This window comes from Myiozetetes cayanensis, unplaced genomic scaffold (assembly GCF_022539395.1).
Source record: "Myiozetetes cayanensis isolate MyiCay16 unplaced genomic scaffold, myiCay2020 scf2-11, whole genome shotgun sequence".
In the NCBI taxonomy this organism is placed as follows: Eukaryota; Metazoa; Chordata; class Aves; order Passeriformes; family Tyrannidae; genus Myiozetetes; species Myiozetetes cayanensis.
The window spans coordinates 3842495-3870247 of record NW_026087411.1 but is presented as its reverse complement, the minus strand read 5'-3'; the positions used below and the strand labels follow the sequence as shown (position 1 = coordinate 3870247).

At 46.9% G+C, this 27753-nt stretch overlaps 2 protein-coding genes across 2 annotated transcripts in view; both read left to right on the top strand.

The window, feature by feature from the left end:
* TTBK1 (tau tubulin kinase 1) overlaps positions 1-6541 on the top strand; it is a 104467-nt gene extending 97926 nt beyond the window's left edge. Inside the window, exon 15 of the mRNA XM_050315218.1 lies at positions 35-6541. Within this exon, the coding sequence (XP_050171175.1) occupies positions 35-461 (427 nt within the window). The 3' untranslated portion in view covers positions 462-6541. The remainder of the gene's footprint in view (positions 1-34) is intronic.
* Positions 6542-11402: 4861 nt separating this feature from the next.
* Positions 11403-27178, top strand: SLC22A7 (solute carrier family 22 member 7). The gene is made up of 10 exons (XM_050315225.1): positions 11403-11859; positions 14274-14377; positions 18509-18663; positions 20068-20236; positions 22170-22287; positions 24252-24361; positions 24449-24663; positions 25139-25247; positions 26631-26837; positions 27025-27178. The coding sequence occupies exons 1-10, from the start codon at positions 11479-11481 to the stop codon at positions 27086-27088; spliced, it is 1632 nt and encodes a 543-aa protein (XP_050171182.1). The 5' UTR covers positions 11403-11478; the 3' UTR covers positions 27089-27178.
* Positions 27179-27753: the final 575 nt, after the last annotated feature.

The window sequence follows — 27753 nt, the reverse complement described above, 5'->3', positions numbered from 1 at the left end:
TCCCCTTCATCTTCCCTCTTTTCTTCCCATGCAGGCTTCAGACACAGAGACCAGCTGGAAGCGTCCCAAGCGAGTGCCGAACAACGCAGGTACAAAGCCGGATTCCTTCTTCACCAAGTTCTACTTCTCTTCCTCCACGGAGCAGCTCACGGAGGTCCAGCGGTGCATCCCCTCGGAGCCCTGTCCTTCCTTCAAGGAACCCCAGTACTTCCCCCAGAAGCCAGCTGCCATCCCGGAGGGAAAGTCCTTCTCCCTGCCGACAGCATAAGCCAGGGACTGCTCCTCAGCGAGTTCCTCCTTCCCCCCGACCTCAGCCCTCAGCTCAGGCTCAGGGGCCAACAGGAGATTCCCTGCCATCTCCTGGCACGGCCAAAAAACGACAAAGAGGAAAAACCCAGACTCAGAGTCCAGCAACCAAAGGAAAGCAGGTGTCCCTGGAAAGTAAGGCAGCTGCCAGATAATGATCTTCTTCTGCGAGCCCAACACGCTGGGTAACTTCTGCATATAGTATACACTTGAGATGCTGCAGCACAGCCTTCCATGCTGGACCCACGAGTGTATAGCGGTAGCTGTACTTCAATGCTTCACTCACACTCTCACCCCACACCGCAATCAGCTCCCACGGGCCTGACAGCCTCTGAGCCACGGAGCCTTCTTCGAGGGAGACATCCAGCCCGCAGCTCACGCTTGCTAGTGCACAGCACCAAACAGTGACCCCAGGCAGCCTGCCCAGTGCCTGGCCCTCCTCCCTCCCCAGGGATTCCCCTCTCTCTGTTAGCAATACCAGTCTCCAACACCGCCCCCAGCTGTGGAAAGAGGAGCAGAGGAGATGAGAGCAAGGCCTGCTAAAGAGGAAGGCTCCTGTCCTTCAGGCAGCTCCCTCCTTTCTCCCTGCTGGGAAAACACCAGCCTTGGCTGCTGCCATCTGCCTGAATGTTGGCTCACCTCCTGCCACCTCTGTTAGCAGGGGATTGCCACCAGCTTAGCCAAGAGGGAGGGATGTGTCCTTGTGTGCTGAGAGAAGCAGCAAGGTGGAGGGGGCTCTTCTTTCCAGAGATCCCTCTACAGGTGGGCATTGGGAGACAGGCAGTTCTTGCTGGATGCTCCTGCCTGCTCCAGTATGTCCCATAGGATGCCGTCTGGCACTGCTGCTCAGCTGACACTGCTGCTGTTTCAGCAGACACCTGTGTGGTGGGCACTCAGGTGCAAGTAGGAGTGTATTGGCAGTTTGCTGGGAAATCAAGAGGTCTTGCTAATTAATGTAGAAGGGAGCACACTGCAGCCACTTCTGTCTCAAATACCAAACCGTGATCTGTGGACACCACATCTCCCAACAAGGGTGGTCCCTCTGGCCCTGAGTGTGGTTGGTGCCACAGACCTGTAGTGCACCAAACACAGCTCCAAAGTGAGGATGCGAATAGTCACTGGATGCCTTTAGCTTTGGTGCCCCTTGCACCTAAATTTCTTGTGTTTTATTGTCACGCTCTTGGTGTTTGTAAATTTTGGCACCGTAGTTGAAAGTTCCCTTACGTGGCAGGGTGGGAAATTATTGTCCTGTAGTATACCCAAAAGATGCTGCTTTGCGAGGAGAGGTTTGCTGGCACGCTGTGGATACCCTGTGCATTTCTATCTAAGAGTATGGTGGGTTGAGTGGCAGAGGTCAGGTTTCTGTCTTTTTCTTGGTGCTCAACTCTGCCACATGTTGCGTCAGAACTAACAGTGTGAACATAAAAGCAAGGACTGTGCTCTTCAGTTAGTATTTTCAGAGCAGAAGCTTAGTGCTCAGCTAGAACTAAATCATCCAACTTTTTGACCCCCAGACTAATTAGGAAGGCCTGAAAATAAAAGTGAGGAGGACCTGGCCGCATTCGAAGAGATCTTGAAGTAGACTAAATTTTCCCCACACCTCACAGGATAAAATAGTCCAAATCCAAATACTTTGGGCTTCACACCATTGTCGTGCCTAAAAGAGGCTTTGCATGAGGCAGAAGAGAAACACAACTGCTCTGTACACCTGTTCTTGCAGCTGTAACTACCTGCAAATATTTACTATTTGCAGACAACAAAGCTTGACGAAAGGAATCTGGACAGTAATAACCTTGATTCATTTGAACATGAATGCAAGCAGTCACACTAATGGCTATTGAGTCTAAGAAGTCCTGAAGTTGTTCATGTCTACAGGATATTCCAGGAACTGTCCTGGAAAGGAGCATAAGAGCTGTGATAGGGTATCTAGGAGAAAAGGGTGCTCCTTGGATGCCCAGGCAGGGAAATGTCTAGAAACAGGAGGCAGAAATTGCCTCTTTATATGGCAGTCTCAGTGTTGCCAATGCTAAGAATTTATTTCACCAAGTTCAAAGTGTTTTCCAATTATGTGGTTCACCCTAGTCAGGTAAACAGCCAAGTTTCCACTCTAAAAATATGCCCTCATCTTTGCAGAGCAGCACTGGGGACTCAGAGGGGCTCAGTTCATCAGTCAGGTTCACCATTTGGTCACAGAACAAGAGAAGGAGAGGACAGAGAGTGTGACCACTTCCAGTGGCACCATAATATCATGTGAGTTTCAAGTGTGGGTCAGAATAGAACCTAAATACATCCTGCAGGTTTAGAAACTAGAAAACAGAATAAACACAAACACAGATTCTTCCCAGAAACATAAATCATAGTGGGACTCCTATTAATTTATCGGAGGGCTATTAATTTTAATGTGTTCAGATGGTAAGACTTTGTCATGAAGCCTTTACCAGATCTCCATCCAGGTCTTAGATGCACATGCCAAAAATGACACCGTAAGAGCTTGGAAAGAGGACTGCAGGACTATTAACAGGGTTAGCAAACCTGCCTCATCATGGGAAGCCAATAAAGCACAATCAAAGTATTTGTTCAAGGGAAAGTTTAAAGGAGAGTTTTTGGTGGCCCACCTATACCAGTCAGGAAGAAAGCTCCAGGGCAGAGATAAGGCCAGGTTGGACAGGGACCTGAGTAGCCTGCTCTTGTGGAAGGTGCCTCTGCCTATGAGAGTGAGGTTGGAAGCAGTGATTTTACGGTCTTTTCCAACCCAAACCATTCTAGGGTTCTATGATCTTCCATCTGGCACATGAAAGAGGGAATAGCTGAGAACAGCAGAGGAAGAAATCAGGCAAGCTTTTAGTTGTGAAGCAATCCTCCAGTGACATCTTTTACAGGAATGTGGGGACTTTTTCTTACTAAAAGGTTTCTAAGAAACTGAGCTTTATTCTAAGAGGTCGTTCTACCATGACCCAGCCACAAGCAGCAGGCAAGACGCTGGTGACACCAAGGTAGCATCTCTTTGTGGTGCAGTAGACTCCTGGTCCTGGGCAAACTCTGTCAAGCCTCGAGGACACATGGGGCTTCTCAAATACTGCTGTTGGTGTGTGGCTGTGTTCTTGCTGCACTGCAGAGGAGAGAAGATTGAAAAGAAGACAGAGCTGACCAGAGCAGAGGAAATGTCTAGGAAGAATAAAACAAACATGTGTGGGGTCAGGGAAAGAGAAGCAGGTTTCCCAGAACTTTCCCCTATTTGTGGGGATTTGTAGGAACAGCCTCACAGTCCATGGTTCCCCGTCAGTGTGTTTGCCTCAGGGCTTGTCCTGGCCAGCTGCAGGTAATTGTGCCTGTGTGTTTTGAGGGAACTCCTGGGACAAGCCACCACTGTGCCTACATCTGTGTATGCGTTGGCATGGGCAGCAGGAACAGACAGGTCTGGTTCAGAGGAGCTTTATGGGGTCCTGTGTGTGTTGGGAGTGTAAGTGTCTTTGGGACTGCCTGGTGTCATGCTGAGTCCTCACTTTGCGGGAGTTTTATCTGCCAGCCGAGAGAAGGTGGCACGCTGGCTGGTAAAAAGAGTCAGTGGCTGCTGTCTGGTCAGGAGCTGATTGCAAAGAAACAGGGATACTGGGGGGATGTGCCAAGTGGCAAATCTGAGTTCTCAGCGCTAAGCCAGTGTGACAACCGATTATGTGAGCAGAAGAAGAAAAAGGACCAATGCCACCACTCAGACTAATACTGTGGAGAGGCTCAAGCACACGGATGGATGGAGCTGCTTAACTGATTTGTCTGGTTGGCAACATAAAAACGCTTCTGCTTGCCTTCGGGCAAAAGGGGTTTTGGTAACAGATGTCTCAGTTGTGCTTGGAATCTGTGAGAGGCAGGAGACTTTCTAAATAAAGAATATTATAATATATATGTTATTATAACAATATAATATAACTAGTGACCATTTATATATAGCGGCTAAAGGTTAAAAAGGATCCTGCTATTTTCAAAGAAGTCTTCTGGTACTGTGACTTCCAACGTGTGCGGGACTGACTGCTGAGTGCAGTGAATGTGGGTGGAGGAACAGGGTACCACCCTACCAAAGTGGGGGTGAGGCTCCACTTGCCTGAGCACGAACTAGGGCCAAAACCCCCCAGCTTGGGCGGTTGGCAGCTGTCATACGTGCCATGTGACCTGTACCAGCTCCCGGACTGACATACATCTCTGCGGGGCATGGATCAGGATCTGGAGTGTCACTGCTGCCCTTGACTAACACAAGCATTGAGAGTTGGATGGTGAAATGTTTCAACTGAATGCAAGCTGTATTGGTGCAAAAGAATCTTTCACGTTTCTCCTTTCCAACACAGAGGTGTTTTCTCAGTGTAGATCCTGCTCCAGCAGCAGCTCAAATGGTCCCTTAGTGCACCTCTTTCTTCTCTGTATAGTTTACTGACCCATGGCATGATCCCACCACTATTCTACATGTGTAGACACCGATACTCACCTAAGGCCTTGCCCTACACATCAATCACCTGCAGTTAAATTAATCTTGTGAACACGGTGAAAGTCCCATTGTGGACGTGAGGAGTCTGGTATCAAATGAGTTTCTTCTGGCTTAACTGAAACATGGCGGTGCTCCAGCAGTGCTGGGCTGGTTTGACAAAGCACCCAGGGAACCACCTGGGAGTTAGAACCTTTGGTTCTACTTGTTTTCCAGCTGCTCCTACAGCTCCACAAGAGGGAGAGAGCTTGGGCTCCTGTTCAGGCCCTTTCCTCTTTGGGTGCCTGCTTGTAACTGGGTTCGCTCTGTGCTGGCTCCCGAGGTCCTCTGCAGAACCCCGAATGGTTGTTGTGCTCTTTGTTAGCCTGTTGCTGCACTCCAAGGGGCTGGGACTGCACTGACAGCGACAGCAGAGCCAACTAACCTTAAGACTTCCCTGTGAGCTTTGGCGCTGGTATCTTTGCGAGGCCAGAGAATATCTATTGTTGCCAGCCTGAGGTGAGCTGTGATCTCGAGTACAGCCAAAATCCCACAAAATGACACCATCACTCTCCTGTCCCTTCATTCCTCTAGCAAATTTTGTCTTCAAAGTCATTGTATACTCCCTGAAGGTCAACCCTCTCTGCTTGGGGGATTGAAGCCCTCTTGGATTCTGCAGAGCTTGAGGCAGACTTGGCCACCAACCCATGCAGCATGCCCTGCACCATGCAGGCCAGTGCTCTTGGTCATAAGGAGGAACATCCCTTTCATTTCTGGAGCTGCAAATGTCTGGAAAGCAGGTTTAAATCCCTCTGTGCTGGAAGGAGGAAGGGGGCTACCAAAGCAAATGCAGAACTGGGTTCCTAGCAGGGACCGAGATAATAACTCCTCCTGCTCTTAGCTCCTAAACCAGAGAGGCCTGCAGGTGTGAGACCTCTGCTTTGGTGAGGGGACTGCTGGGCTGGTATCAGCGTGGGGCTTGTCAGTTGCTGCTCTGCCTCTGGCCTTGCTCATATTGCCCCTGCCCGGAGCACAAGAAGGTCTGACACGGGGTCACTGGAGGAGGCAGGGGCTAATATTTACTCAGCACGTGGGTAAATGAGGCCAAGCTGCACGGCGTGGGCTCTGGGACTATTGCCTGCAGAGGCAGGGGGTGGGGGGATGAGCTCTGCAGGACATGGAGGTTTAGTGGACGAGTCCAGGCTCAACGGTGCGTGTGAAAAACCGGTGTCAGCGACACTACCGTGCTCTGGGACCTGGGCTGCTTCTTCTCCAGACAGGAATTGGAGTTGCAAACACAGATAATTTTATATATCTCCTTTTAACACGATAGCATGTGATTCTACACTAGACATTGTATCTGGCGCACCGATGTTTTCCTTCGCCTCTGGCACACTCTGGAGACAGGACTTCTGCTCCTTGGTACTGCCTGCCTGGAAATGTGACTGGGTCCCAAGGCTAAATCTCTCTACATATCTTCATTGCATTCTTTAGGAAAGCAGCTGGAGAATGTTTACACTCTGCAAACAGAATGTAGGACTCCGACTGAGGAACCACAATCCGGTTCAACTGCATGGCAAATTTCTTGGCCATAAAATCTGGCATGCATCACAGAGGCCCTGTCTGTGTACAGATCCACCTGGCATTTGTCATAATTTCAGATCACATCTTAAAGAAAAATAAATGATGATGCCATTTCTTGTTCATACCAGACACAGTTGTCATTAGATTTGTTATTAAAAGGGGATTCTCGATCATGCCATTAAAAGCCTGTCTACCTTTTCATTGGTGTCTTCTCCCATTTATTGGTGTTGCCACATGTGAAGCAGAAATACCACCTGAATTGCTGCCAGGGGACCTTGTCTATAGTTGTGCTTGGCTTTCATTCCAGCTGTGTGGCAGCTCTGCCCCCTGTTCCTTCTCTGAAACCTCCTGCAGAGTTGTGCCCAGGTTGTCATAAAATCTCCTCACAAGGTATGTTCTTCTTTTCCTGTATCATGTCATCTCCACTGGCTGTGAGTAACCCCAAAACATGGGCTGGCAAGGACCAGAGCATTCCACTCTTTCTCTGTGGTCACTGATGCAGCTCCTACCTCATGCATGTAAACAGACCTGCAAGAGCTCTGAACGGTGTGATTTTCTAGCAGCCTTTCCCCGTGTCACAGTGGGAATAGTGGCTCTCTCTTCTCTTGGGGCTTGTGATTCATGCAAGCAGGCAAGGTCAGAGGAACAGCTTGGAGGAATGCACCAGAGGGGCCTGTTGCTATTCGTGCAAGACATGTTCCTGCAGCGTGAATCTTGTTCACAACCACGCGTCAGGCAGCAGGCTCAGCCATCCAGTTCCAAAACAGCACCTGTCAGAGAGCAAAGCCTGCTTTTTTAACAAAATCAAACTGAAATAAAAATTTAAAAAGTGGAATTTGTGGAGATGTTTGCAGGACCCACATCTAGCTGGTCCATGCAGTCCAACTGGGATCTGCCTGGGGGATCTGCACTGAATTCCAGAACTGGCCAGGGACAGTGTTTCACATGACTAGTCTCTTGCTCTTCCATTTTGTATGGTTTTCCCAGTTTGAGCACCACTGGGATCGTAACAATATCTCCCTGACCCTGTCTGTGCTGAGACCAACCAGCTGGGGCTGCAGTTGAAACTGCACATTAATATGCAGGAAGCGGAGCAGAAGCAAACCAGTAACTTGGCATGGTTTGACTTTTAATACTCTCTGACAATCTGACATGTCAGCTGAGGACAACAGCTCTTACAACAGTCCTTGAACTGTGTGCAATTTGCCTCATGTCTATTGTGTGCAGACCACACATGTAGTACAGTTTCTTACCTAGTTTTGGGAAGGGGTAGTTGAAGAGGGAACACAGAAGCTATGAAGGATTTGTTTTCATAAATTTTTAAGTTCAGACCCTTTCACCACTCAGGCACCTTTGTTTGGCGCAGTGCAGGCAGGGTGAGATACAGCTTACAAGCAGGCAGCTCTCCTTTGGGGCCTGGCACAGGCAGGACAGGGCTCAAACCCACTACTTGGCTAAAGATTCATAAACTCACAGCCACCTCGCAGGCACACAGCAGGTACACGATCTGCTGGCAGGTGGGTATCAGTGTCCATGGTTCCCTGAAACAGGCTCATTCTCTTGTTGCTCAGTTTCCATCTCATTTTCTCTGCTTCTTTTTTTTTTTTTTCTCCTGAGGATTTTGTCTGTGAATCTTCGTGCTCCTCAGTGTCATCATCTCAACAATGTTACCTTTGCCTGTGCAAAAAAAATTTCAGTTGTGAGTGAAATACCTATCTTAAACATTTGAGTTTATGGTTAAATACCTTAACTACCATCATGGTCTAACACACAATGTAAGTGCTTTTCCTGAGATTTCAGATTATAAAAAACCTGGAGGGTAAGAATATATATAATCTGTCCCAGTCAATGTGATTTTTTGGAAGTTGGCTTTGTTCGGTAAGTATGGTACCTTATTTTTTTTTTTTTTACATTGACCATAGCTAATCATTCACAACAATTGACTAAGCATCCAAAAAAACACTGATCCACAGTCATGCACTGAGCTGCAGAGTTCACAGGTGAGATCTGTCAAAATGGAAGTGGCTGATACCCTTTCACACTAAGGTAAGATCAGCACTCACATTTATGATGGACAAGAAAACGAGCTTTGGCCAGGACCAGTTTACTTGCAAAATAATTTTCATTTGTTTGTGCAGTCAAGTAAAATGCCTGCACACCAGGCTGCTGCAAGTGATGGAAAGCAGAGGAATCTGCTAATGGAGCACCAAGTCAGAATGGCATGAAGTCACTTTCTTCTAACCCAAAACAAAGATCTTCAGGAACCCCAGGACCTCTCTGTTGGCTGCACCTTTGCTTTCTCCAACTGAGCTACAGAATCTGGTGCACACACATCCTGCCAGGCTCATTTGGACACTGCTGCAGCACAGTGCACCTTAGACTGACACTGCAGGCATCCTCTGCTGACTTTGCCAGCTTTGTAGGATCTTCCTGTCTAAACTGCCTTGGTAAATAACAGAAAAAATAGAGACTCCCCGTGTGTGTCACATCATCTTCCTGCAGGGCCTGCACTCAGCTGCAGTTAGAAGGGGTCATTTCTGCCCTCTGACAGCAAATCTAGCTCAGTGGCTCTGATGGCCACATATGTTCATGGCATAACTTGGAGGGAAGGGAGGACTTTGGGATCTGCATCTTTCCTATAGGAGAAAATTATCATTTAAGGACCAATCTGCAAGAACTGATCAGATCTGCAGGTACTCTGCAGCAGTTGATACAGCTGTGGAGTGGCTCCAAATGCTTAAGGAGCAAATCAGCTCCTTCTCTCACCATCAAGGCTATTACAGCTCCATAGAAGGCGTTAGGAAATTACTGCTGAAAACAGAAAAGCTAAATTAGTCACCTAATAATTTAATAATCTACCCTCTCAATAAGTAGTTGGCATCCTGAAAAGGAGAAGAAAGAACTATTGCAAATGAATACAGACGTGAAGCAAAAAGTAAATTTCTTTTTCCAGCAATATACTCCAAAGCAGCAGCAGAAGAGTCTGCCCACTCTCTCTGCTGCCACGCACGTTCAAGCTGTTTGAGTCAGGTCCTGCATCTACTTAGCCAAGTGGCATAGTCAGTCACAGCATTTGCACACAGGTTGGTGATTAACTCAAGCTGGTGACTGGTTACATGAGCACATTTTGATTAGAGAAATAAAGGAATGTACATTTTTAAGCAGTTGCATTATGAACAGAAGAGCCCCAGGAGCTGCAGAGCAATGATCCATATCCTCGTTTCTGATGGAGAGGCCAGAGCTGCTTTGCAGTTTAAATACACAGCAGGATATCAATGAGAGCTTCTGTTCCTTGCTCTTAAAAGACCAGTGGTGAAGAAAAATAATTTTTCCTTTAGTTCAACTTCAGGTTAAATTGTAACCCTGGAGTCACTGTCAGGTGTCCCTGTTTCACTCCTGTGGTCTCCCTTCATGCTTGTCCCAGGGTGAGCATGAAAATGGTTCATAGCAGAGACTGGGGCAGGACATTATTTAAGCATGGGTGACCAGGAATGCTCCTGAGAAGAGGAAAGATCACCTAAGGCCACAGCATGGTGGCCTTTCCCTTGTGAGCATGACCATCCACAGCAGGAGCCCTAAGAAAAGCTTTTCTAGATCTCTTCATCTCTACTTACTGCTCTCCAGCCGCTTCTTCCCAGCCCTTTGCTGCAGGGCAGGGGCAGTGCAGACTGGCCCCTCTCGGCAGTGCCTGGCAGCCAGCACCACTTGCACTTTCCCTGTGCCAGTCTCTTGATGTGCCTGCATCCCAACACAAATGTCCCTGCTTTCCAGGTGGATGGCCAAACTGGAGCTGCTTTAAAGCAGAGCATGTCCCGGGGCTTGGAGAAAGGGTTAGCGGATGAGGGACAGTGCAGACTATGAGGAGAGAGGTACAGAGTGTGGAACTGCAGTGGGAGATAACCTATAGCAAGCTCTCAACAACACCACTGTTGCTGCTTCTTCACCTGCACCCTGCAAAGGGGTTGTAGCCTTTAGAGGGTTCTGCCCCTGCTTGCTGTATGATGCACTGCACCCTTAACCACCGTCTGGGATGGGTTATCCCCAGCAGCTGGCCCATGGGTCCACTGGGTGGGGTGAGGATGTTAAGGGACTTATTGGAAAGGGTCCTGCAGAGACCCCCAGGAGAGTAAGGGTAGAGCCCCTTCTCTCACTGCTGCTTTGCATTTAACTGCCCTAATCTCACCGCCAGGCCCATGCAGTGGGGACAGCAGTGCCTGTGGCCCCGTCAGGGGCCGCACGTTCACTCCTTTGGCTGTCACATGGATCCTCAGAGCACACTGGCACAGAGCTGGACCCTGCAGGAGGATGTCACAGCCCCCAACATGGCAAGTGCAGCCTCTCTGCATACTCATCGATTCCTTGCCTGTGTCCTGGGGAAACACCTCTCCAGGTGGAGAAAAGGACTTCGTAGGGAAACATTTTAATTTTTTCCATTCTTTGGAGGACACTGCTGAGCAGGTAGCCTTCACCTACAGCTCTCCCTTTTACCATAAAGGGCTCACACCCCTGTTCGCATCCATCCAGAGACTCATCTCTCTGCCAGGTGCCTTCTCAAGCCTCTCCACACTCCCTGCTCCAGATGTCATGACCTGGCACAAACCTTGACTCGCGCTAAAGCACACTTAGCTGATGCTCAGCAACCAGGCTCGGTGCCCCTGGGTGTCCCAGCACAGTGAGTCACCCCTGATCTTCTGAAGGCCTCTTTTATGGTCCAGTGGGTCTGGCTGGTTATCAGCTCACAGTAGGCAGCGTTTGTTGCAGTGCCTGGGATGCTGCATGGTACATTCACACAGAAATGAGAGCACTCTCACAGCACTCTTCCCACAGCCTCCCTTCCTCACGTAAATGTCCCTCTCAAAAACCACGGCAGGAAGAAAGGACTTCAAAAAGAGAAGGGTCTTGTGCTGAATTAGTTTGAAATGGACCTGTTGTGTGCACACAGGATAATTTCTTTGGCTATACCCCAAATGGGGAGTTTCACTGTGACTTTTGACACCTTCCAGCAAGGTCTCAAAGTCCGATGAAGTGGTGGCATGAAAAGCCGTGGAAAGTTGAGCTCCAAGAACAAAGGCTGCCTTTCAAGCCCTCGTTGCTTCTCCTTGGTACACAGCTGCTTTGAGTAAGAAAACTCCACAGGAATGATGAAATTCGAGGATCTCTTGCGTGAAACTGGGGGCTTTGGCAGATTCCAGATTTTGATTTTGGTTGTCCTTTGCCTCCCAAGAATCAACCTGCCCATGCATTTTCTGCTGCACAATTTTATTGCTGCTACCCCCTCTCATCACTGTGCAATTCCACACCAGGAGGCATTTGTGAATCTCACCACGGAGGAAGTTCTACTCATCAGTATCCCCCGGGAGTCTGACGGCACCTTCAGCTCTTGTGAGATGTTCTCACAGCCTCAGTTTCACCTGCTGCTCAACTCTTCTCTGCAATCAGAAAACAAATCCATCATCCAGCGCTGCCAGCATGGATGGGTCTATGACCACTCGCAGTTGACCTCCACCATCTCCACCCAGGTAATGCCTGGCCTGTGATGCACCCAAAACTGAAATTAGATCAGGGCTTTGAGGAGCAAATGGACGGGTGTTTGCTGGGTGCACAATATCGTCAGGGAATCTGTGCATTGTAACCAGTGGGTGTGAACTGTTTGGAGAATATGTCCTGGGAGGAGGAAGCTCTCTGAAGATCAGAGAAGACAACATTTATTATTATTATTAGTTTGTGAACATCTCATCTTGCTTAGGTTAGTGCCAGTGCTTCTTGTTATCCTAATTTCTCCAGGCAATTGAGAGATTCAGGAGTGGCACAGGGGGAAGACACAGATATAGGATTTTCTCTGTGTGGACCTCATGGCATTGCACAGGATTGTACTCTGTCAGGGTTTCATAAGAGCCCATTACTTCCTTTCTTGGTTTTCCAAACACTTTTTAACTTCTATTCCTCTGGTAACCCCTCCTCACTGATCTTCACCTTCCTCCTCCACAAGGCTGTGCTGCCTGTTTTCTCTTACCACCAATACCTCTTGCTGACAAATCAGATGTGCTCTCCAAGGGTCTCCCAGTGAAATGCAGCATGCTGGCCAGCCATAACCTTGAGCTTGCCCAAGGTCCCTGCCCATCAAATAGTCACCACTCACCTTCTGAAACACTTTTCCAGGTCTAACAATGATACCTCTGAGTGTTAATGCTATACTTTCCTTGAAAAATGGCCCAAATCACAGTGGTCTTAGGGAGGGGAACAATCTGGTCAGGCAAAAGAGGCACGGTTGTGTTGGAACAACACAAGATAGTGCTGAGCATCTCAGTGAGAGCAGGGAAAAGCGTAAGCCTAGGGCTGGTGCCTCCTCCCCACTACCCAACCACTCCTGCTCTCATCAGGCACGCAGGTGAGGGTCAGATGTGCACCAGGTCTGTACCGCATTTCTGCAGTGCTTCAGGGAGAGAGACGTAAAGCAGTCATGGGGGAAAGGCAGAAGGAGGTGCTCTGCAGCACTGAGCCTTGTGATGCTGCTCCCATTGTGCAGTGGGCTCAGGACCTGTTCAAGGGGCCAGGGCTTTCTCTGGACTCTGTGCTTCTGTAGCAGGAAAGGTTGCTCAACATCTCGCTGGCCTTGTCAGAGAGGCTTCGAGTCCGGGTTGATGATTAAATTAAGTTTTGCACATACAGGAAACTAACTCTGCATCTTGGCCATAGCATTCTGTAATGATTAGTGACATATGAAACTCCAAGAAAGTAAAATTATGTTCATTAATTTAATTAGGATGAATGTCTAAACGCCCTTCTCAGTGAGAAATCAACAAGCTAACGTTAAGAGCAATTATTTGTTCTCACTTCCCCTCTGCCCTCCTTCTCCCTGCACAGAAAACTTCAAAGGAAACTGGTCAGATCAACAGAAAGTGGGTTATCAACACAACATTCCCTAACGCGGGCTGAGGCATGTGTTACAGCACCCTGCACTGGGGGCACCCTGCAAATACCCATCTCACCAGGGCAGTCTCAAGGACATGATGGAGGGATCTGGGGGAGACATGGACCTGGGCAAGTATTGCAGGGATCAGGAAAAGAAAAAAGGGAAACTCTCCATGCATGGTACCCAGGAAAGTTTTCTGATACCAGCTCTCTCCTGGCATACATTAAGCACAGCATCACCAGCTGGTCAAAAGACATGATTTTCCTGCTCCATTCTGCACTGGTGCAGCCTCACCCTTAGTCCTGTGTGCAGCTTTGGGCACCACAACATAAAAAAAATATTAAGCTACTAGAGAGCATCCAAAGGAGGGCCAAGATAATAGTGAAGCGTCTGGAGGAGAGGGAGAAAGCCATTTATGAGGAGCAGATGATATCACTTGGTTTGTTCAGCCCACAGAAGAGGAGGCTTATGGGACACCTTAATTGTGGTCTTCAACATCCTCACGAGGCGAAGCGAAGGGGCAGGTACTGATCTCTGCACTTTTGCTGTCAGTGATAGGGCTCAAGGAAATGGCACGAAACTGAGTCAGGGGAGGTTTAGGTTGGGTATCAGGAAAAAGTTTTCACCCAGAGGATTGTTGGGCACTGGAACAAGCTCCTCAGGGAAGTTCTCACTGCACCGAGACTGTCTGAGTTCAAGAAGTGTTTAGAAATGCTCTCAGACCCATGGTTTGATTCTTGGAGTGTCCTGTGGAGGGCCAGGAACTGTGATTCTATGAAGTGTTCACAGGGAGGCTGTCATAGTGAGCACAGATAACTGTGACTTTTGTAAGATTCAGCTTTACATTTTTCAGGACTCCAGCTCTGTCCTGTGTGCGGTTTAGTGCAGGATTCTACCCCTCAATCAGATTTGGCGGATATAAATTGCAAGACATGATGGCTGACCACTGCAGTGAAGGGGTGTGAAAAGGCAACAGAGACCGAACTGGGCACTCAGTGTCATTTTCACCTTGTGTTTCAGTGGGACCTCGTGTGTGAGCACCGTGGACTGAACCAGGCAACAGCAACCTTCTTCTTCATCGGTGTTACGATGGGGGCCGTGGTATTTGGATACCTTTCCGACAGGTTTGACCCCTTTCAGGCTGTTCCTCCAGGGCCTCAGTTTCATGACAAGAATTTCACAGACCTGTGACCTGCAGCTGGCAATCAGAGGGGCAGAGAATGGAGAAAAGAGAATTGTAAAGGAGAATCCAGCCTCTCACTTGAAAATGGGATTCAAGTCGCACTACGAAGCAATGCAGGGGTAAATAATTAATGGATCAGTGAGTTAGCAGTCCACCAGAGAAGCAGCTCTGGCCCTGGTTAGGACTCCCTTGCACTGCTGACTGCAGTCAGCTTTGCTGCAGAAACAGTAAAAAAAAAACAAACAAACAAAAAATCTAGTATGCAAGACCATATTCAGGAAAAATTCCTCTCTTAAAAGAGGAAAGATGGTTGAAACAAAGCTCAACAAAAAGGGTTAACTCTTGCAAGTTATAGGCAAATTGGCTAATGACAGCCAAGTGAGGGGATGAGAACAAATGCATGCCATAGCTCAAAAGAAGAGTCTCCAGCAAGGAAGAGCTGATTCTCTCATTACTAAAGAATCAGGAGAAAGGAGATTCTTATAAACAAAGAGGTATTCCTCAAGGAAGAGCTGAAGCAATGAGGAAAACAGGAACAAATCTGCTCTCTCTGGTTAAATGTTGGAATGTGACAATGTAAACCTGAAAGAAAATCTGAGTAATAAGCTAGAAAAAGCATCAATTAAGAAATTCAATATTTTTGCAAACAGCAGAACGAGAAAACCCACCTGAGGATACGTAGACCAGGCACACAGTTGGGTTATGCTATTCACCGTACGCTAGTCATGATTTAATAACTGGGTTTCCTGTGCAGGAAACTCCTTCCCTCTTTCCTTCTTCTGGAAGCAAGCACGCATTAGCGTGCAGCAAGTTACAAAACTACTGCAGAGGGGAACCAGCTCCACAGTATGAAGGGCCCTGAGGCTTTAGTGCTCAAGAGGGAATTTTAAAGCCCATATCTTTGCACATGAGTATATGTGTATCCTGCTACAAGGATCCAAACCACTTAGTTGATCTAGACTGAGTGTCTTGGCTTTATATCTACAATAATTTTATAGCACAGTTGGAGGAAGAGAAATTCAGAATCAAGAAAAGGAGCAGGACAAAATAATGCAGAAGAAAAGGCCTCAGCACAAAATGAAAAATAATTTCTTTTACAAATGGATTGTGAGGGGAAAGAGCCAGTAGAAGACAAGGGCATAAAAGGAGCATCTGGAAATAAAAAGACTGTAGTGTGAGCGATAAATGAGTCTGTGCTCACAGTGGGAGAACGTGCAGGGGCAGGTGTTGGAGTTGGAGCTTTGAAATAGACTGACAGGAGAAGACGGAGATAAATTATGGGAGCAAGGAGTGGTTACCCTGGAGCCTTACAGCACCTTTGGGATGGAAAAACTAGGAGAGCTGGCATTGTGTGGCCTCCACAGCAGAGGGCTGGGATGGTATCACATTTCAAATCTGTTTTAAACTGGTCTCCAAATAATATTTCAGGAACTACATGCCAAGCAGCCTGACATCTGCCTGTACCAGGCAAATTGGCAGAAACTGCTCTGAAAGATTGAGCTGGTGCCCCATGGGACACACTAGTGAAGAATCAGTTGGGTTTTTTGAAAACATCCATGCCTTACAAATGTATTGGATTTCTTTGCTTGCACTGACAGGCATATCAGCAGAGAAGACACCACCTACATGGATGGTATCAAGAATTCTCCTTACCAAAGGCTTCTTAGAAAATTGAGCTACCCTAGGATAAGAAGGAACGTCTCTGCATGACTAAATAATTGATTAAAAGTCAGGAAGGAGAAAGGAGATGTAAGTGACAAGGGAGGGACCTGTTCTTGGATTTGTGTGCTTTTCAGCACATTTTTAAATAATCTGGAAAGAGAGCAAGTGGGGAGGTGATGCTGAGCGGTAGAGACGAGATCTGAGCGGGGAGAATTGCAGAAGGAGCTAAAGGACTCTGTGACTGGATAGGAGACTCAGAAAACAAAATTTCAGGGCAGATCAACCTAAAATAGAGAAAAAAAATTAACTTCTCATTTAAAGTGGAAGCTCTGAGCTGACCCTAGCTACTCAGTAGGAAGACTTTGGTGTTATGACAAACACCTGAGCTGCATTGCAAGGCTTACAACACCTGTCATGTAGTCAATGTAATTGCAGTGTGGGGGCAGCACACCCAGTGAATTTGGCAGATCTGTCAAATGGCAGAAGACATGCCCCACATCTTCCCTATTAGCTCTTTTAAGTTGACTCCCCATTAGCAACCTTTCTTTTCTGCCATAGCGATGAGATCTTACTCCTTTGTGCTAACAGTGAGGCAGAGATTTCATCTGTTGTTCCCCAGGGTGAAAACCGTCTGTCCTGGCATTTTGCTACAGTTCAGGTTTGTTTTTTTCCTAAGCCTTGACAGATATTTGAATTTGAGAACAACTCTACTGACAAATGTTGCCCTGGTAAACCCTTCAACAACCTTCACTGTGAACATATAGATGCAAAACCACGTGTTGTTTCTGTTATCATCTGCTCTTTTCTGAAGACTCCTTTGGTACCTTGTCCTTGTATTGAATTGGCTCTGTGATGCCTTGACAGAATTCCATATTGTTGGTTTTTTTATGAAAATGGCTTTTTTATTAATTTTATGCTTGTGCAGTCTGCTCCTTTTATTGTATTTTCTACAAGAGGTTGTGCTCTCCTGCCACTCTCTTTGAAGACAATTTTAACAGCATTATTTCTAGTAGCCTCCCTGTATCCTGCAGCTCAATCCTGCCAGCTCTCCTCTGGTTTTCCTAGCAGGTGGTGTGCATTTTTTGAGAGAGTCTAGTAATGTGTCATTAAACAGCTGTCTTGAGTCTTGTGGGAAATCTCATGGTTTTACATTGTTCTTGCTATATTTTCAAGAAAAATAATTCGAAAAATGTGTCTTCCTTAGGCAGTTATCTCTTGGAAACTGGATCCAGCTCTGGTGTGTTTCTGGGGGTATCCTCTTCTGACCCAGGGGTATTGCGATGTCTTTTGCAAACTGTCTGTGCTTAAATTTCAAAGCACATCCAGTAAACTTCCCGTGCCCAAGACAGAAGTTGTTTTTTTAGCAGTAGGTTAATTACTCATCTGCTGAACTAAGTAATTTATGATTGTTTTTAGGAATGTGACTGTGGCATTATGTCCCAGTACACCACTTTTTCCCCAGAAGCCATTGTTCCTGCCACCATCCGTCTCAGGTGGCCACTAAGAGAGCCCTAATGCCAGGATCAGAGCAGGATTTCAATCCTTATAAACTGAACATTCCTTATTGACAGGCTTAATCTACTATTCTGGCTTGAACCTAAGCTTTCTTAACATGCTGTGCTGATGTATCTCAAAAGACTGACATGTGCTCCATTTTGATTAGTTTGTGTAGAAATACATGCAGAAATATTTCTCTATGTGTGTGTCTGTGCATACACACGTGCATTTGTGTGTATTTGATATTCTGTATTCCTCCACACTCTCCATACAGGACTCTGGATGTGGTGTAAGATACTAGGACTTCCAAAATCCTCAGGGGGACAACCTCCTCACAGACCCCCTAGGATATCAGGGCTATTTGCACACGTGGGCTGACAATTGGATTCCTTTGTTTTCCTTCCGAGAAGCAGGTCCAAAATGTCATGACTCTCTCTCCTCCTTGAGAGTGGTGGCAGAGGCTGGTCCTGAGTGAGCCATGGGAGAAGGAGATGCTGAGCCAGTCATGGAGATAGTAATTGGAGTGAGCAGGGTGTGCCAGCAGCAGGGGATTTTGAGCTGACATCGCTGCTTTTGATGATGTTGTTGACCAGGGGAGCCTGATTTGTTGTTCTGAGCAGTGTTGCTCTTTCCACTGGAGAGGCCCATGCCCGATGCTCATGGGGCAGTCTGGCCCTCTGAATGGGAGGACAGCACTCTTGCATGGGCTATATCCAGAGCCATTTCCTCTTCTCCAGGATGTTGCCTCTTGCACTCTTCACAGAGCAGGCAACATTTTAACTTTCTCCTAAATTTTAACTTTCTCCTAAAACACCTGGTTTAACTTTCTCCTAAAATGCCTGGTTTATCCGCTTCAAACCACACTCCTGTGACAGGTTTCCAGCCATTGTAAGCAACTCTGTGCTTGTGGCAGGTTCGGACGGAAAACCATGCTCCTGCTGTCGCTCGTGTGCTCCGTTGTCTTTGGGATGCTGAGCGCCGCCTCGGTGTCCTACAGCATGCTGGCCATCACACGGACCCTCACCGGGGTGGCCCTGAGTGGCGTCTCCCTGATTGTCCTGCCTTTGGGTAAGCAGTGGGGGGGTTTTGTGGGTGTCTGGCTGTACAGGGGGACTCCTGACAGGCGGTGGGTAGGAAGGGACTTGTCTACCAGACAGGACAGAGTTAGAAGGAACAGAAGTCTGGAAACTGCGTGTGCAATTTTATTACAGGCAGCCAAAAGAACATCATTCTCGGAAGAATCCAGGAATTACAATTTTTTTGTTTGTCTAATTAATACTTTAACAGTCTAGTCAAAATAGAACCGCTCCTGTTGCACAAACACTTGCAACCCGTGCTACCCAATTCCTGTTAAGCATCATCAGTAGTACAATAAAAGTTGTAGACCCAAGTATCTGCCCTTTTCCTTTGATACAGTTCTCACCCTTCAAGTGCACACTGTTAAGACAATTCAGCAGCATTGCCCTGTCCTCAGCATGAGAAGGATGGTGTGTCATTTAGAGGGTGTTTCTACTTCTCTAGTCTTGAGTTTCCGAACAGCTTTCCTAAGTTCCCAATCTTTGTATTTTACAAAGAGAAGAACCACACAAACACACACACACAAAATCATACAGAGCTAGGCAAAACTGAAGCTGAAGAATTTAGACCATTATGTAATAAAAACAAGCTCCAAACTTCAGGGTACCCAACAGACCACTGGATGATTTTATAGATACAGTTGGGACATATTGGGCAAGAGTCTAAGTACCCAAGAGCAAATTATAGATGCAGCAAAAATTTCCAAGATTTTTGCAGATTCAGAAAAAATCAAGCTAAAATGGCTTCAATACTAGAAAAGTCCACATAAGACCTGACAAGGATTGCTATATCTTTTATTATTATAAAAGTTGATGCCTGCAAGACAAAGTAGACCTTAGGAGAGACATTTCTGATTGTTAAGGGTTGTAGCAAGATGTCCAGATCTCTGGAGGGAAAATGGTTTTTTTAGTTCACACACACAAATGAAGAGATCACCATCTGGCTTTACATGTGCATTAGTATTCACACTGGGTAGATTCCACGTGAGTGACAATTCATCTCAATATATTTCTTCAATCTGAAATAATGAGTGGGCAGAGAAATGGGAAACAATGCAAGCAAGACAGTTAGGAGGGAAAAAAAATCTTTTTGACAAAGAAGACCATTTGAATGCTATTGAATGGGATTTTTAAAAAGTGGTTTTAACACTGTTTCTAAATATATAACCAGTGTTTCTTTTTTAAAAAAGTTTTATTTTAGTTGCTTACAGCTTTACAAGAGGTTATAGAATTGTAGATGAATATTTTAAATGTTCCAAATATTGGCCAAACAGTGAAACCTTGTCAAGGAGAAGACGTGGGATGTTGCAAGGCTTTGCACTTGTTACAAAGCCCTGCAGACCTCTTCCTGGAGAACTCCTGCATGTTCCATCTGAACGCTGCCTCTCTCTTGCAGCGATGGAGTGGGTGGACATAGAGCACCGCACCTTCACCGGGATCCTGACTAGCATCTTCTGGAGCGTTGGGAACATGCTGCTGGCCATGGTAGCCTACTTGGTGCGGGAATGGCACTGGCTGTTAGTGGCCGTAACAGGACCTTGTCTTCTGAGCATCGTCTGCCTGTGGTGAGTGAAGTGACAGGGTGGCTGGTGGGGATGGGAGCAGGCTGTGATTTGCCTCCTCTGCTCTGTGAGCGTGGCAAACATCAGAACGCTGATCCTGGGATTCACTCCAGCAACTTCAAGAGGAGCAGGACTCATCTGTGTCCTGCACTCGGATTGCCCACACGTGGCAGCTTTTGACAACAGCAGAGCCTGAGTTTCATCTCTCCAGCAAGGCCAGGACCAAAGGTCACATCACAGCGTTGGGGACAAGGAGGAGGCAGGACTGGGGCTGAGGCTGGGCATTTGGATGACAGGCTGCAGCACAAGGGAGCAGGATTTGGTGCTGCAAGCTCTGTCATACGTGTTAGAGTAAAGAAAAGATATCTCAATAAAGGGAGGCAGGACCAGATCCCTGGCTTTAATCCTTAGTAAACTCAAGATAACTAGTTTATCCATCCTCTGTCCCCACCTCACTGGGAAGGATACATTTGGCACCAATGTTTCCATGATATCCAATGACACCTTCAGGCCAGGTCAGGTTCATTTACCTCTGTACTTCCCATGGCTTTTCGCAGCTGTGTAACCATTCTGATGGGCCAAATATACTTACTTTCTGTGGCCTGTTTCCCTCCTGTAGCATTATTTAAGAAATATATGACATGTCCTAAGGCTTAAAATGGGAGATGGTTCATTTAATAGAAGAAATTTTGATTTTTTTTTTCATGTAGTAACACAAATTAGAATACAGAGTTCATTCACTGACAGTGTGATTGTCACGTGAAGTGAATTGGATCAACTTAGCTGACAATCCGAAACAAACCTTTGAATAAGCAGCTCCATTTCCTGATTGGAAAAAAAGGTTTGTGCTCAAATAAGCAAGCAGGTATTCCCACAACTGCCCTACTGAAAGCATTCAGCAACGGGGGACGTGTCTCCTTCAACTTAGGGTGGTTGTTTGGTTCCTTCTGGACAATGGCCCAGTGCTAGATCATACTGCAGAAATCACAGATGTGTCCCTCAGGGGGATGGGGAGCTCTAGCTGGAAACCATGCAGAATAAGTTCTGATTGTTAGACTCATGGATCCAAAAATTATGTGCATAATCATCGAACAAAAAGAGCGATATCCAAATCCTAAAGTACCTTTCAGCTGCTATCAAGGATGCTTCTGAAGACTATGGTTTGCTAGCTTACTGTGTCTGTCCACCAGCATGAAGCAGTAGATTAAACAGTTGCACAGATCTAGTACAAAAATCTCAAATAATCCTTACTAGAAATGGAATATAAACTGGTGCTGTTTTTATTCAATGGCTAAAGAAAGATGTACTGTTTCACCGGCTTTCTGGCAAAGAGTAACATCTGATCTTTCACTGATCAAGTCCAACACAACTAAAATATGTGTTCTGCCGTCTTTTTGAGTTCGAGTTGTTTTGCCTGCTTTCTAGACAACCAGCCAAAAAAACCTGAGTCCTTGGAAGTGCTGAAATCCACAGATACATTTGGACCCACCCTTTCCATAACAGCTGTTTGGTTCTTTTCTCTTACTGTATCTTTTATGGAGATTAGTTCTCCAACAAACTATACTGTAGTCTGATCAAAATTCAAGCACCCAAAAGGCCAGTGATTAGCAGATAATTAAAACTCCCTGAAGTATGGGATTAAAATCTAATTTAGCACTCTGTAGATACTATTGGCAGAATGTCAGAACTCAGTGGAGACATTAGACAACCAAAATACGTAATATTACACCCCAGGGACAGTAGGGATCAGCACAAAATGCCATCTTTCCTTCTTTATATTTCCCAAGGTGCACTGTGCTCCTCTAGGGGTAGAAGAGCATATAGGTGCAAAAAGGGTGTCCTGTTACTCTTATTCTCATGCACCATAGTTGCTATTTTTGGCTGAGGTTGAAGCCTCGTAAACATGAAGGAACTCTGTCTTCTCTCCTTGCATCAGGTGGGTCCCAGAGTCTGCCCGGTGGCTCATAGCCAAAGGCAAAATGAAGCAAGCTCACAGGCATCTGCTTAGATGTGCAAGAATGAACAGAAGGAAAGATTTTGCTGTCTCACCAGAGGTAAGAAACTGAAGATCCAGACACATGCTCTTCCTTTCTCACGTCTTTTTACTTCCATTTGATACCTGAAGCAATGTTCAGTCTGCAGTGTTCTGTGGGGCACTGTGGTGCACAGGATGCCATGCTCCTTTTTACTCTAGAAAGCACCTACATTCACTCCTAAAGATAAGCAGCAGCCCAGCTCCCATAAGACCAGAAATCCCCTTCATTAGGTGGAGTGTCTTTCCACTCATTATTGCCACGACGAGAAGCCTCAGTGGACTGGACACTGGACTAAATACACAGTAAGAGAAAAGTGCAGCCTGAGAAAATAAGGCAGAGGTATCACTCCCATAACAGACAGGAGACTGTGCAGTTGCACAAGGAACTCATCCAACTTAGTGTTTGCTTTCTTGGTCACTGTAGTATTTGCCAAGTGTTGGTACAGTGCTGGAAGAAAGCAAACACATTAATAACACGTGGGTAGCATATTTTCTCTCATATTGCACTTGAGATACTCCATGTAGTATGATTCAAAAATGCAAAAGCTAGTCCACCTTAGGCCGTATTTAGTGTATGTATGAAACTGGAAACTGTCAGCAACAGTGCCCCAGTGATGAGTGTGGGTGTAAAGAACATTCAGCATAATCAAATTTTTCCCCTGGCTAAAACTTTGCTTTCAAGTCAGTCATGGTTCTGCCAGCACTCTTAAAGGGATGTGGCAAGGGTGAGGCACTGGGCTAAGTACACATGCATCCACTGGTTTGAATCCATTTTTGCCTGGCCCCAGAGGTGTAAAGAATGAAGTTTCTCAGCTAGATGTCTGAACAAATGAAGAGGAAGGGGAACACTAACAAATGGACAGCATTTAATTTTTAAAAAGCAGTTTCTTAATATCTTTCAAAGAGGTGACTAGCCCTTTTGATTTATGACAGAAAAATGGTGTGGCCTATGCAGCTCTGCAGCTGGGATTAAGTATTTAAGCAAAAGCTTTGGCTGAGGCTTTGCTTTCTCTGAAGAAGATATTGATTTGGGAGTACATATAACTACTTAGCAGACTCTCTTCTCAAGGTTTCCTAAGTTTCATAACCTAATCAATTTTAACTGTCCTACCCTGCATTTGCCGATGATTTTTGGACATGGTGAAGTGAGGCTGAGAGGAATTCTCTCCCGGTAGTTGGTATCCACATCATTACTGTCTGAAGCCTCCTTTAAACTGCAATCTAATGACCAGCCGGCAGGGGCTGACCAAATGCGAATGCGGTTGCTTCCTCTGGAGTAAAACGACTTCATCATTCCCGCTGGAGATCTCCATTAAATACACAGTGAAACCAGGGCAACTAGCTTGGGTATAGCTGCGTTGCAGACCTGTGGTTTGTGTGAATCTCAACCAGTGAGCAGAACTTACTAACTCTGCTGGTACTTACCCCTCAATCAATTGCCAAAAGCCTTTGTGAATAAGCACTCTCTTCTTCCTCATGGGCAGGGTTCGCTCCTCTCTGCTTGACTTTTTTTATGTATGTATTTACATAAACAGATGTATAAATAATTACGCTTTATTTAAAGTGTTATAAATGCACTCCGAAAACACAGCATGCAGCTCACTGTTAGCTGCTGCCTGAGACCTCATAAAACAGCAGGCAGCCACATGGTGAATAGTGTGGGACTGACCAACACTGACCTTGCTAACACCATGATCTGCCATTTCTCTGCAACCCTTTCTGCCACGTGGGGTATGTGTGTAAGAGGGAAGAAGGGGCCATGAGAAGAAAAACAGGTCTAAAACAGTGGGCAATCTGTGAAGTTGTAGGAAGACATGCCTCTGACAACGTATGCTCACAGAATTGTTCTGCTATGGGAATGCATGGTAAATCCAAGGCGGAGCTGAAGCTGGGAAGGGTAAAGTTCCCAGCCTGTCTAGGGTTTCATGTCTGGATCCTAAAAATACAGCAGCTGAACTATTTCCTTCATTCCATCTCTCTCAGGCCCTGACAAGGATGGTAACAGACAAAAATCCAGGAGGGAGTTACTTCTACATCAGCTTGTTCAGGACACCAGTCCTGCGGAAGATCTCTCTGTGTTCTGGGGTTGTGTGGTAAGCAGTACCACTTCACATGGGGGATTCATCCTGCATTTCCCCAGAGGGATTTCCCTAAGTCCCATCTCTATACACTCCTTGCAGGTTTGGTGTTTCCTTCTCTTATTATGGCATGAGCCTGAACCTGACCGGCTTTGGGCTCAACATCTACCTCTCCCAGTTTGTGTTTGGTGTCATCGAGATTCCAGCCAAGATGATCATGTACGTGCTGGTGAACCGAGTTGGACGGCGGCAGAGTCAGGCATGGACACTCATCCTGACCGGACTATGCATAGGAGCCAACGTTGTCATTCCCAAATGTGAGATGCTCTTCTGCTATTCGCAGTACTCGCTAAAGGGGAGGTTTCCACTCTGTGTAGTGCTAGAGAAGGAAAACTACAGATCATGTTCACAGGCAATTCTGTATAGTAAAGTCCTCCACCTAAGGGGTGTCTATGAGACAAGGTCACTAATATGGGCTAGCCCTAATATCTGGTGGCAACGGATGGTTCCCATCTGTGAAGGGCCCAGCAAGGTGAAACGCCTATCTTAATTATAGATGTTGTACAATGGGAAATGTCAGGACCTACCCTTTCATCATTTCAGCTACCATTTGGGCCAACAACAAACTGACAGATCCAACCTTTGGAGACAGCAGCTCCAGGGCTATGAAACTCCCTGTTTTGTCTGTGGGAGCATTGAACCTTCTCCCTGGTTATACATGAGGCCACAGGAAGCTTCTTCCGAGAGGCAGCCCTTTGACCGCTGTGACGTATGCCTTTTCTTTCCCCCTAGCCTTCACCTCCTTGCGTTCTGTAGTAGCCATTATGGGCAAAGGCTTCTCAGAAGCTGCGTTCACAACTGTCTTCTTGTACACCTCTGAGCTCTACCCTACCATACTGAGGTAAGAGATGCCACTCCCCTGAATGCACACCCAGAGCCCCAGGTGGGGCGTTCAACATCAGCACAGCAGGATGTGCTGTTGGCCAGACTGGTCCCTTGCCTCTGGAAATAGCAGGTTCTAGGGATTACACATACTCACAAAAAAGGGGCAGAAAGCCACCCTTTCTTGTTATGTGGGTTATGTGTGGTTGGGTTATGTCTGGTCAGTTTATATTGACAGGGAGACGAATGGAGAGGTGAGGAGCTTTCTGTGTGGTGAAGATTTTTGAACTCTATAAGGCATCTGTGCTCAGTAAAGTCTTACTTCCCTGTGATAATCTGTCAGCAACTCTTAAAAGACCTTGAAAATAACTTGAAAAATCAAGTTTTATAATGGACACATACTACCCCATGTTTGAGAGTCTTTTGGACATCAGATGATATTAAAGCATGGATTAACTAGCCTTCCAGGAGGAAAAAAAGAATTTACTTGAAATACCTGGGTAACTAACAAAAAACCCAGATTTACTGTCTGCATAGTTTGGGATATAGCTGGACTAGTGGAAGGAACCACCTCACTGCTTTGTGAAAGTCTGAAAAAACCCTCATGAATCACAGCAGGCCTTGTAACTTATCTCACCTCTGTCCCTTCATGCCCAGAGTACCTTCTATGCCATTTGGTCCTTTAGCTTTCAGTAGTCTGTTGCATGTGGCAATTGATGCATATTTAAAGCAAACTTGTAACACTGATCTGCTACTTTTCATCTCAGATTGGTTTGTAGTTTTCATGCTCAAAGACCTTGACAGAGACAAAATTGTTGGTTCCTTCTGCAGTACTTGTTCTGTATATGCACAAACAGACCCTGGGATCCTTGTTATCAGTGTGAAACGCCACCCATCCCCTCAAAATTAAGTCTTATTTTTGGTCTCTGCACCAAGTTCTCCTGGGCTCATCACTACAACAGGACCAAATGTGCTCACAGTTACCTCTAGTGTATGCCACCTGCCTAAAAGTACCCGGGAAAAGCTGGAACTTGGGTTTGCTCTCAGCAGGTCAGAGGACTTACTATTAGAAAATGCTCTCAGGGTTTTAGACATTTAAAGTGGAAATAACTTTAGAGCAGATATTTTTAGTGGGGAACCGCAGCTTCATTCTCATAATAGATATAAATATTTCTCACAGCAGCTACAGTTGTTCTCTGGGAAATACTATGATTGTAGGAAGATATGAAGAAAGAAGGAAAAAACCCTAGGAAAAAACTGGCAGAGGAAAAACCTGGGGCAAAAAAAAGCCTCAGTACTTAAAGAAAAATGTAGGGGAAGAGGCAGAATTCTGCACTTTTTCCCAAGATCTGATGTGATAGAAGTACCCCCCTCTTTCTCGTGGTGGTCTGCACCTTTCCAGGCAGAATGGGATGGGGTACACCTCCTTCGTGGCACGCCTCGGCGGGGCTTTGGCCCCACTGGTGTTCCTGCTGGACCAAGTGTGGAGGTCTCTGCCAGAGGTGACGTACTGCAGTGTAGCGGTGTGCAGCGGCGCAGTGGCCTTTCTGCTCCCGGAGACGCTCAACGTGTGCCTGCCTGAGGGTATTGAGGACGTCGAGAAGGCACAGTGAGTCAGCTCCCTCCTGCCCCGCACATGGAGTTCGCTGAGACACAGGGGACGTAACCCCCTCTGTTGCCTGCAATTCCCTTTGTCTTTGAGTGGCAGCAGATGAAGGGACAGCCCGGTGGTGACTGGGTTGTCAGGCTTCCTGCTTTTCTGTCCATCAGCCCAAACATGCGTTTTTCTCTTCCAGAGTTAAAGTGCCGCCAGAAATCAGTGCTCCCGAGGGCATGCCGCTACAGTCTCCGCTGAAGTGAGGGACTCCATGGGACAGCCACCGTGTAGGACTGCACAACTGGCCCTTTCTTCACTTGCTATCTCTTCAGCAGCAGTTTATCACTCTGGTTTATCAAGACCCTTCTCGAATTGGACACAGTACGAGATGCAGTCTGATGAACCCTGAGCGAACAGCCCCTTCCCTCCACTTCCCAGCTGTGCCCGTTTGCAGGGCTCAGGGCTGTGCCTGCCAGACCTTGCAGAGCCCTCTCCAGCTCCAGCCTCTGTCATTCCTGATTTTCCCCTTCACCCCGAATTTCATGGGCACGCTGTCGCCTCCCGCCTGTCTGGGTGCTGCTGGAGGGCTGCCTGTTCTCTGCGTGCTGGCTGATCCCCGGCTCGCAGAGGAGGTCCATACCCGTGGGGTGGTCACGGCAGCCCGTGTGTGCGGTCAGGGCCAGCCCAGACCCGGCAGTGACTCCGGCTGCTGAGACCAAGGCTGGAGTCGCACCAGCCTTGCAAGGCTGTGGTGTCACAGGGCAACCACCACCCGCCAGTGCCCGCGCCTGCAGCACCGCCTGGAGCTGGGCTGCAGCCCCGGCACACCACAGCTGGGAGTCCGAGCCCAGTGGCAGGGACCCACTAGTGGGGGAGCAGCCGCGACGGGCCCTGAGCACCAGCGGGCAGCACTGCTGGCAGGGGGCGA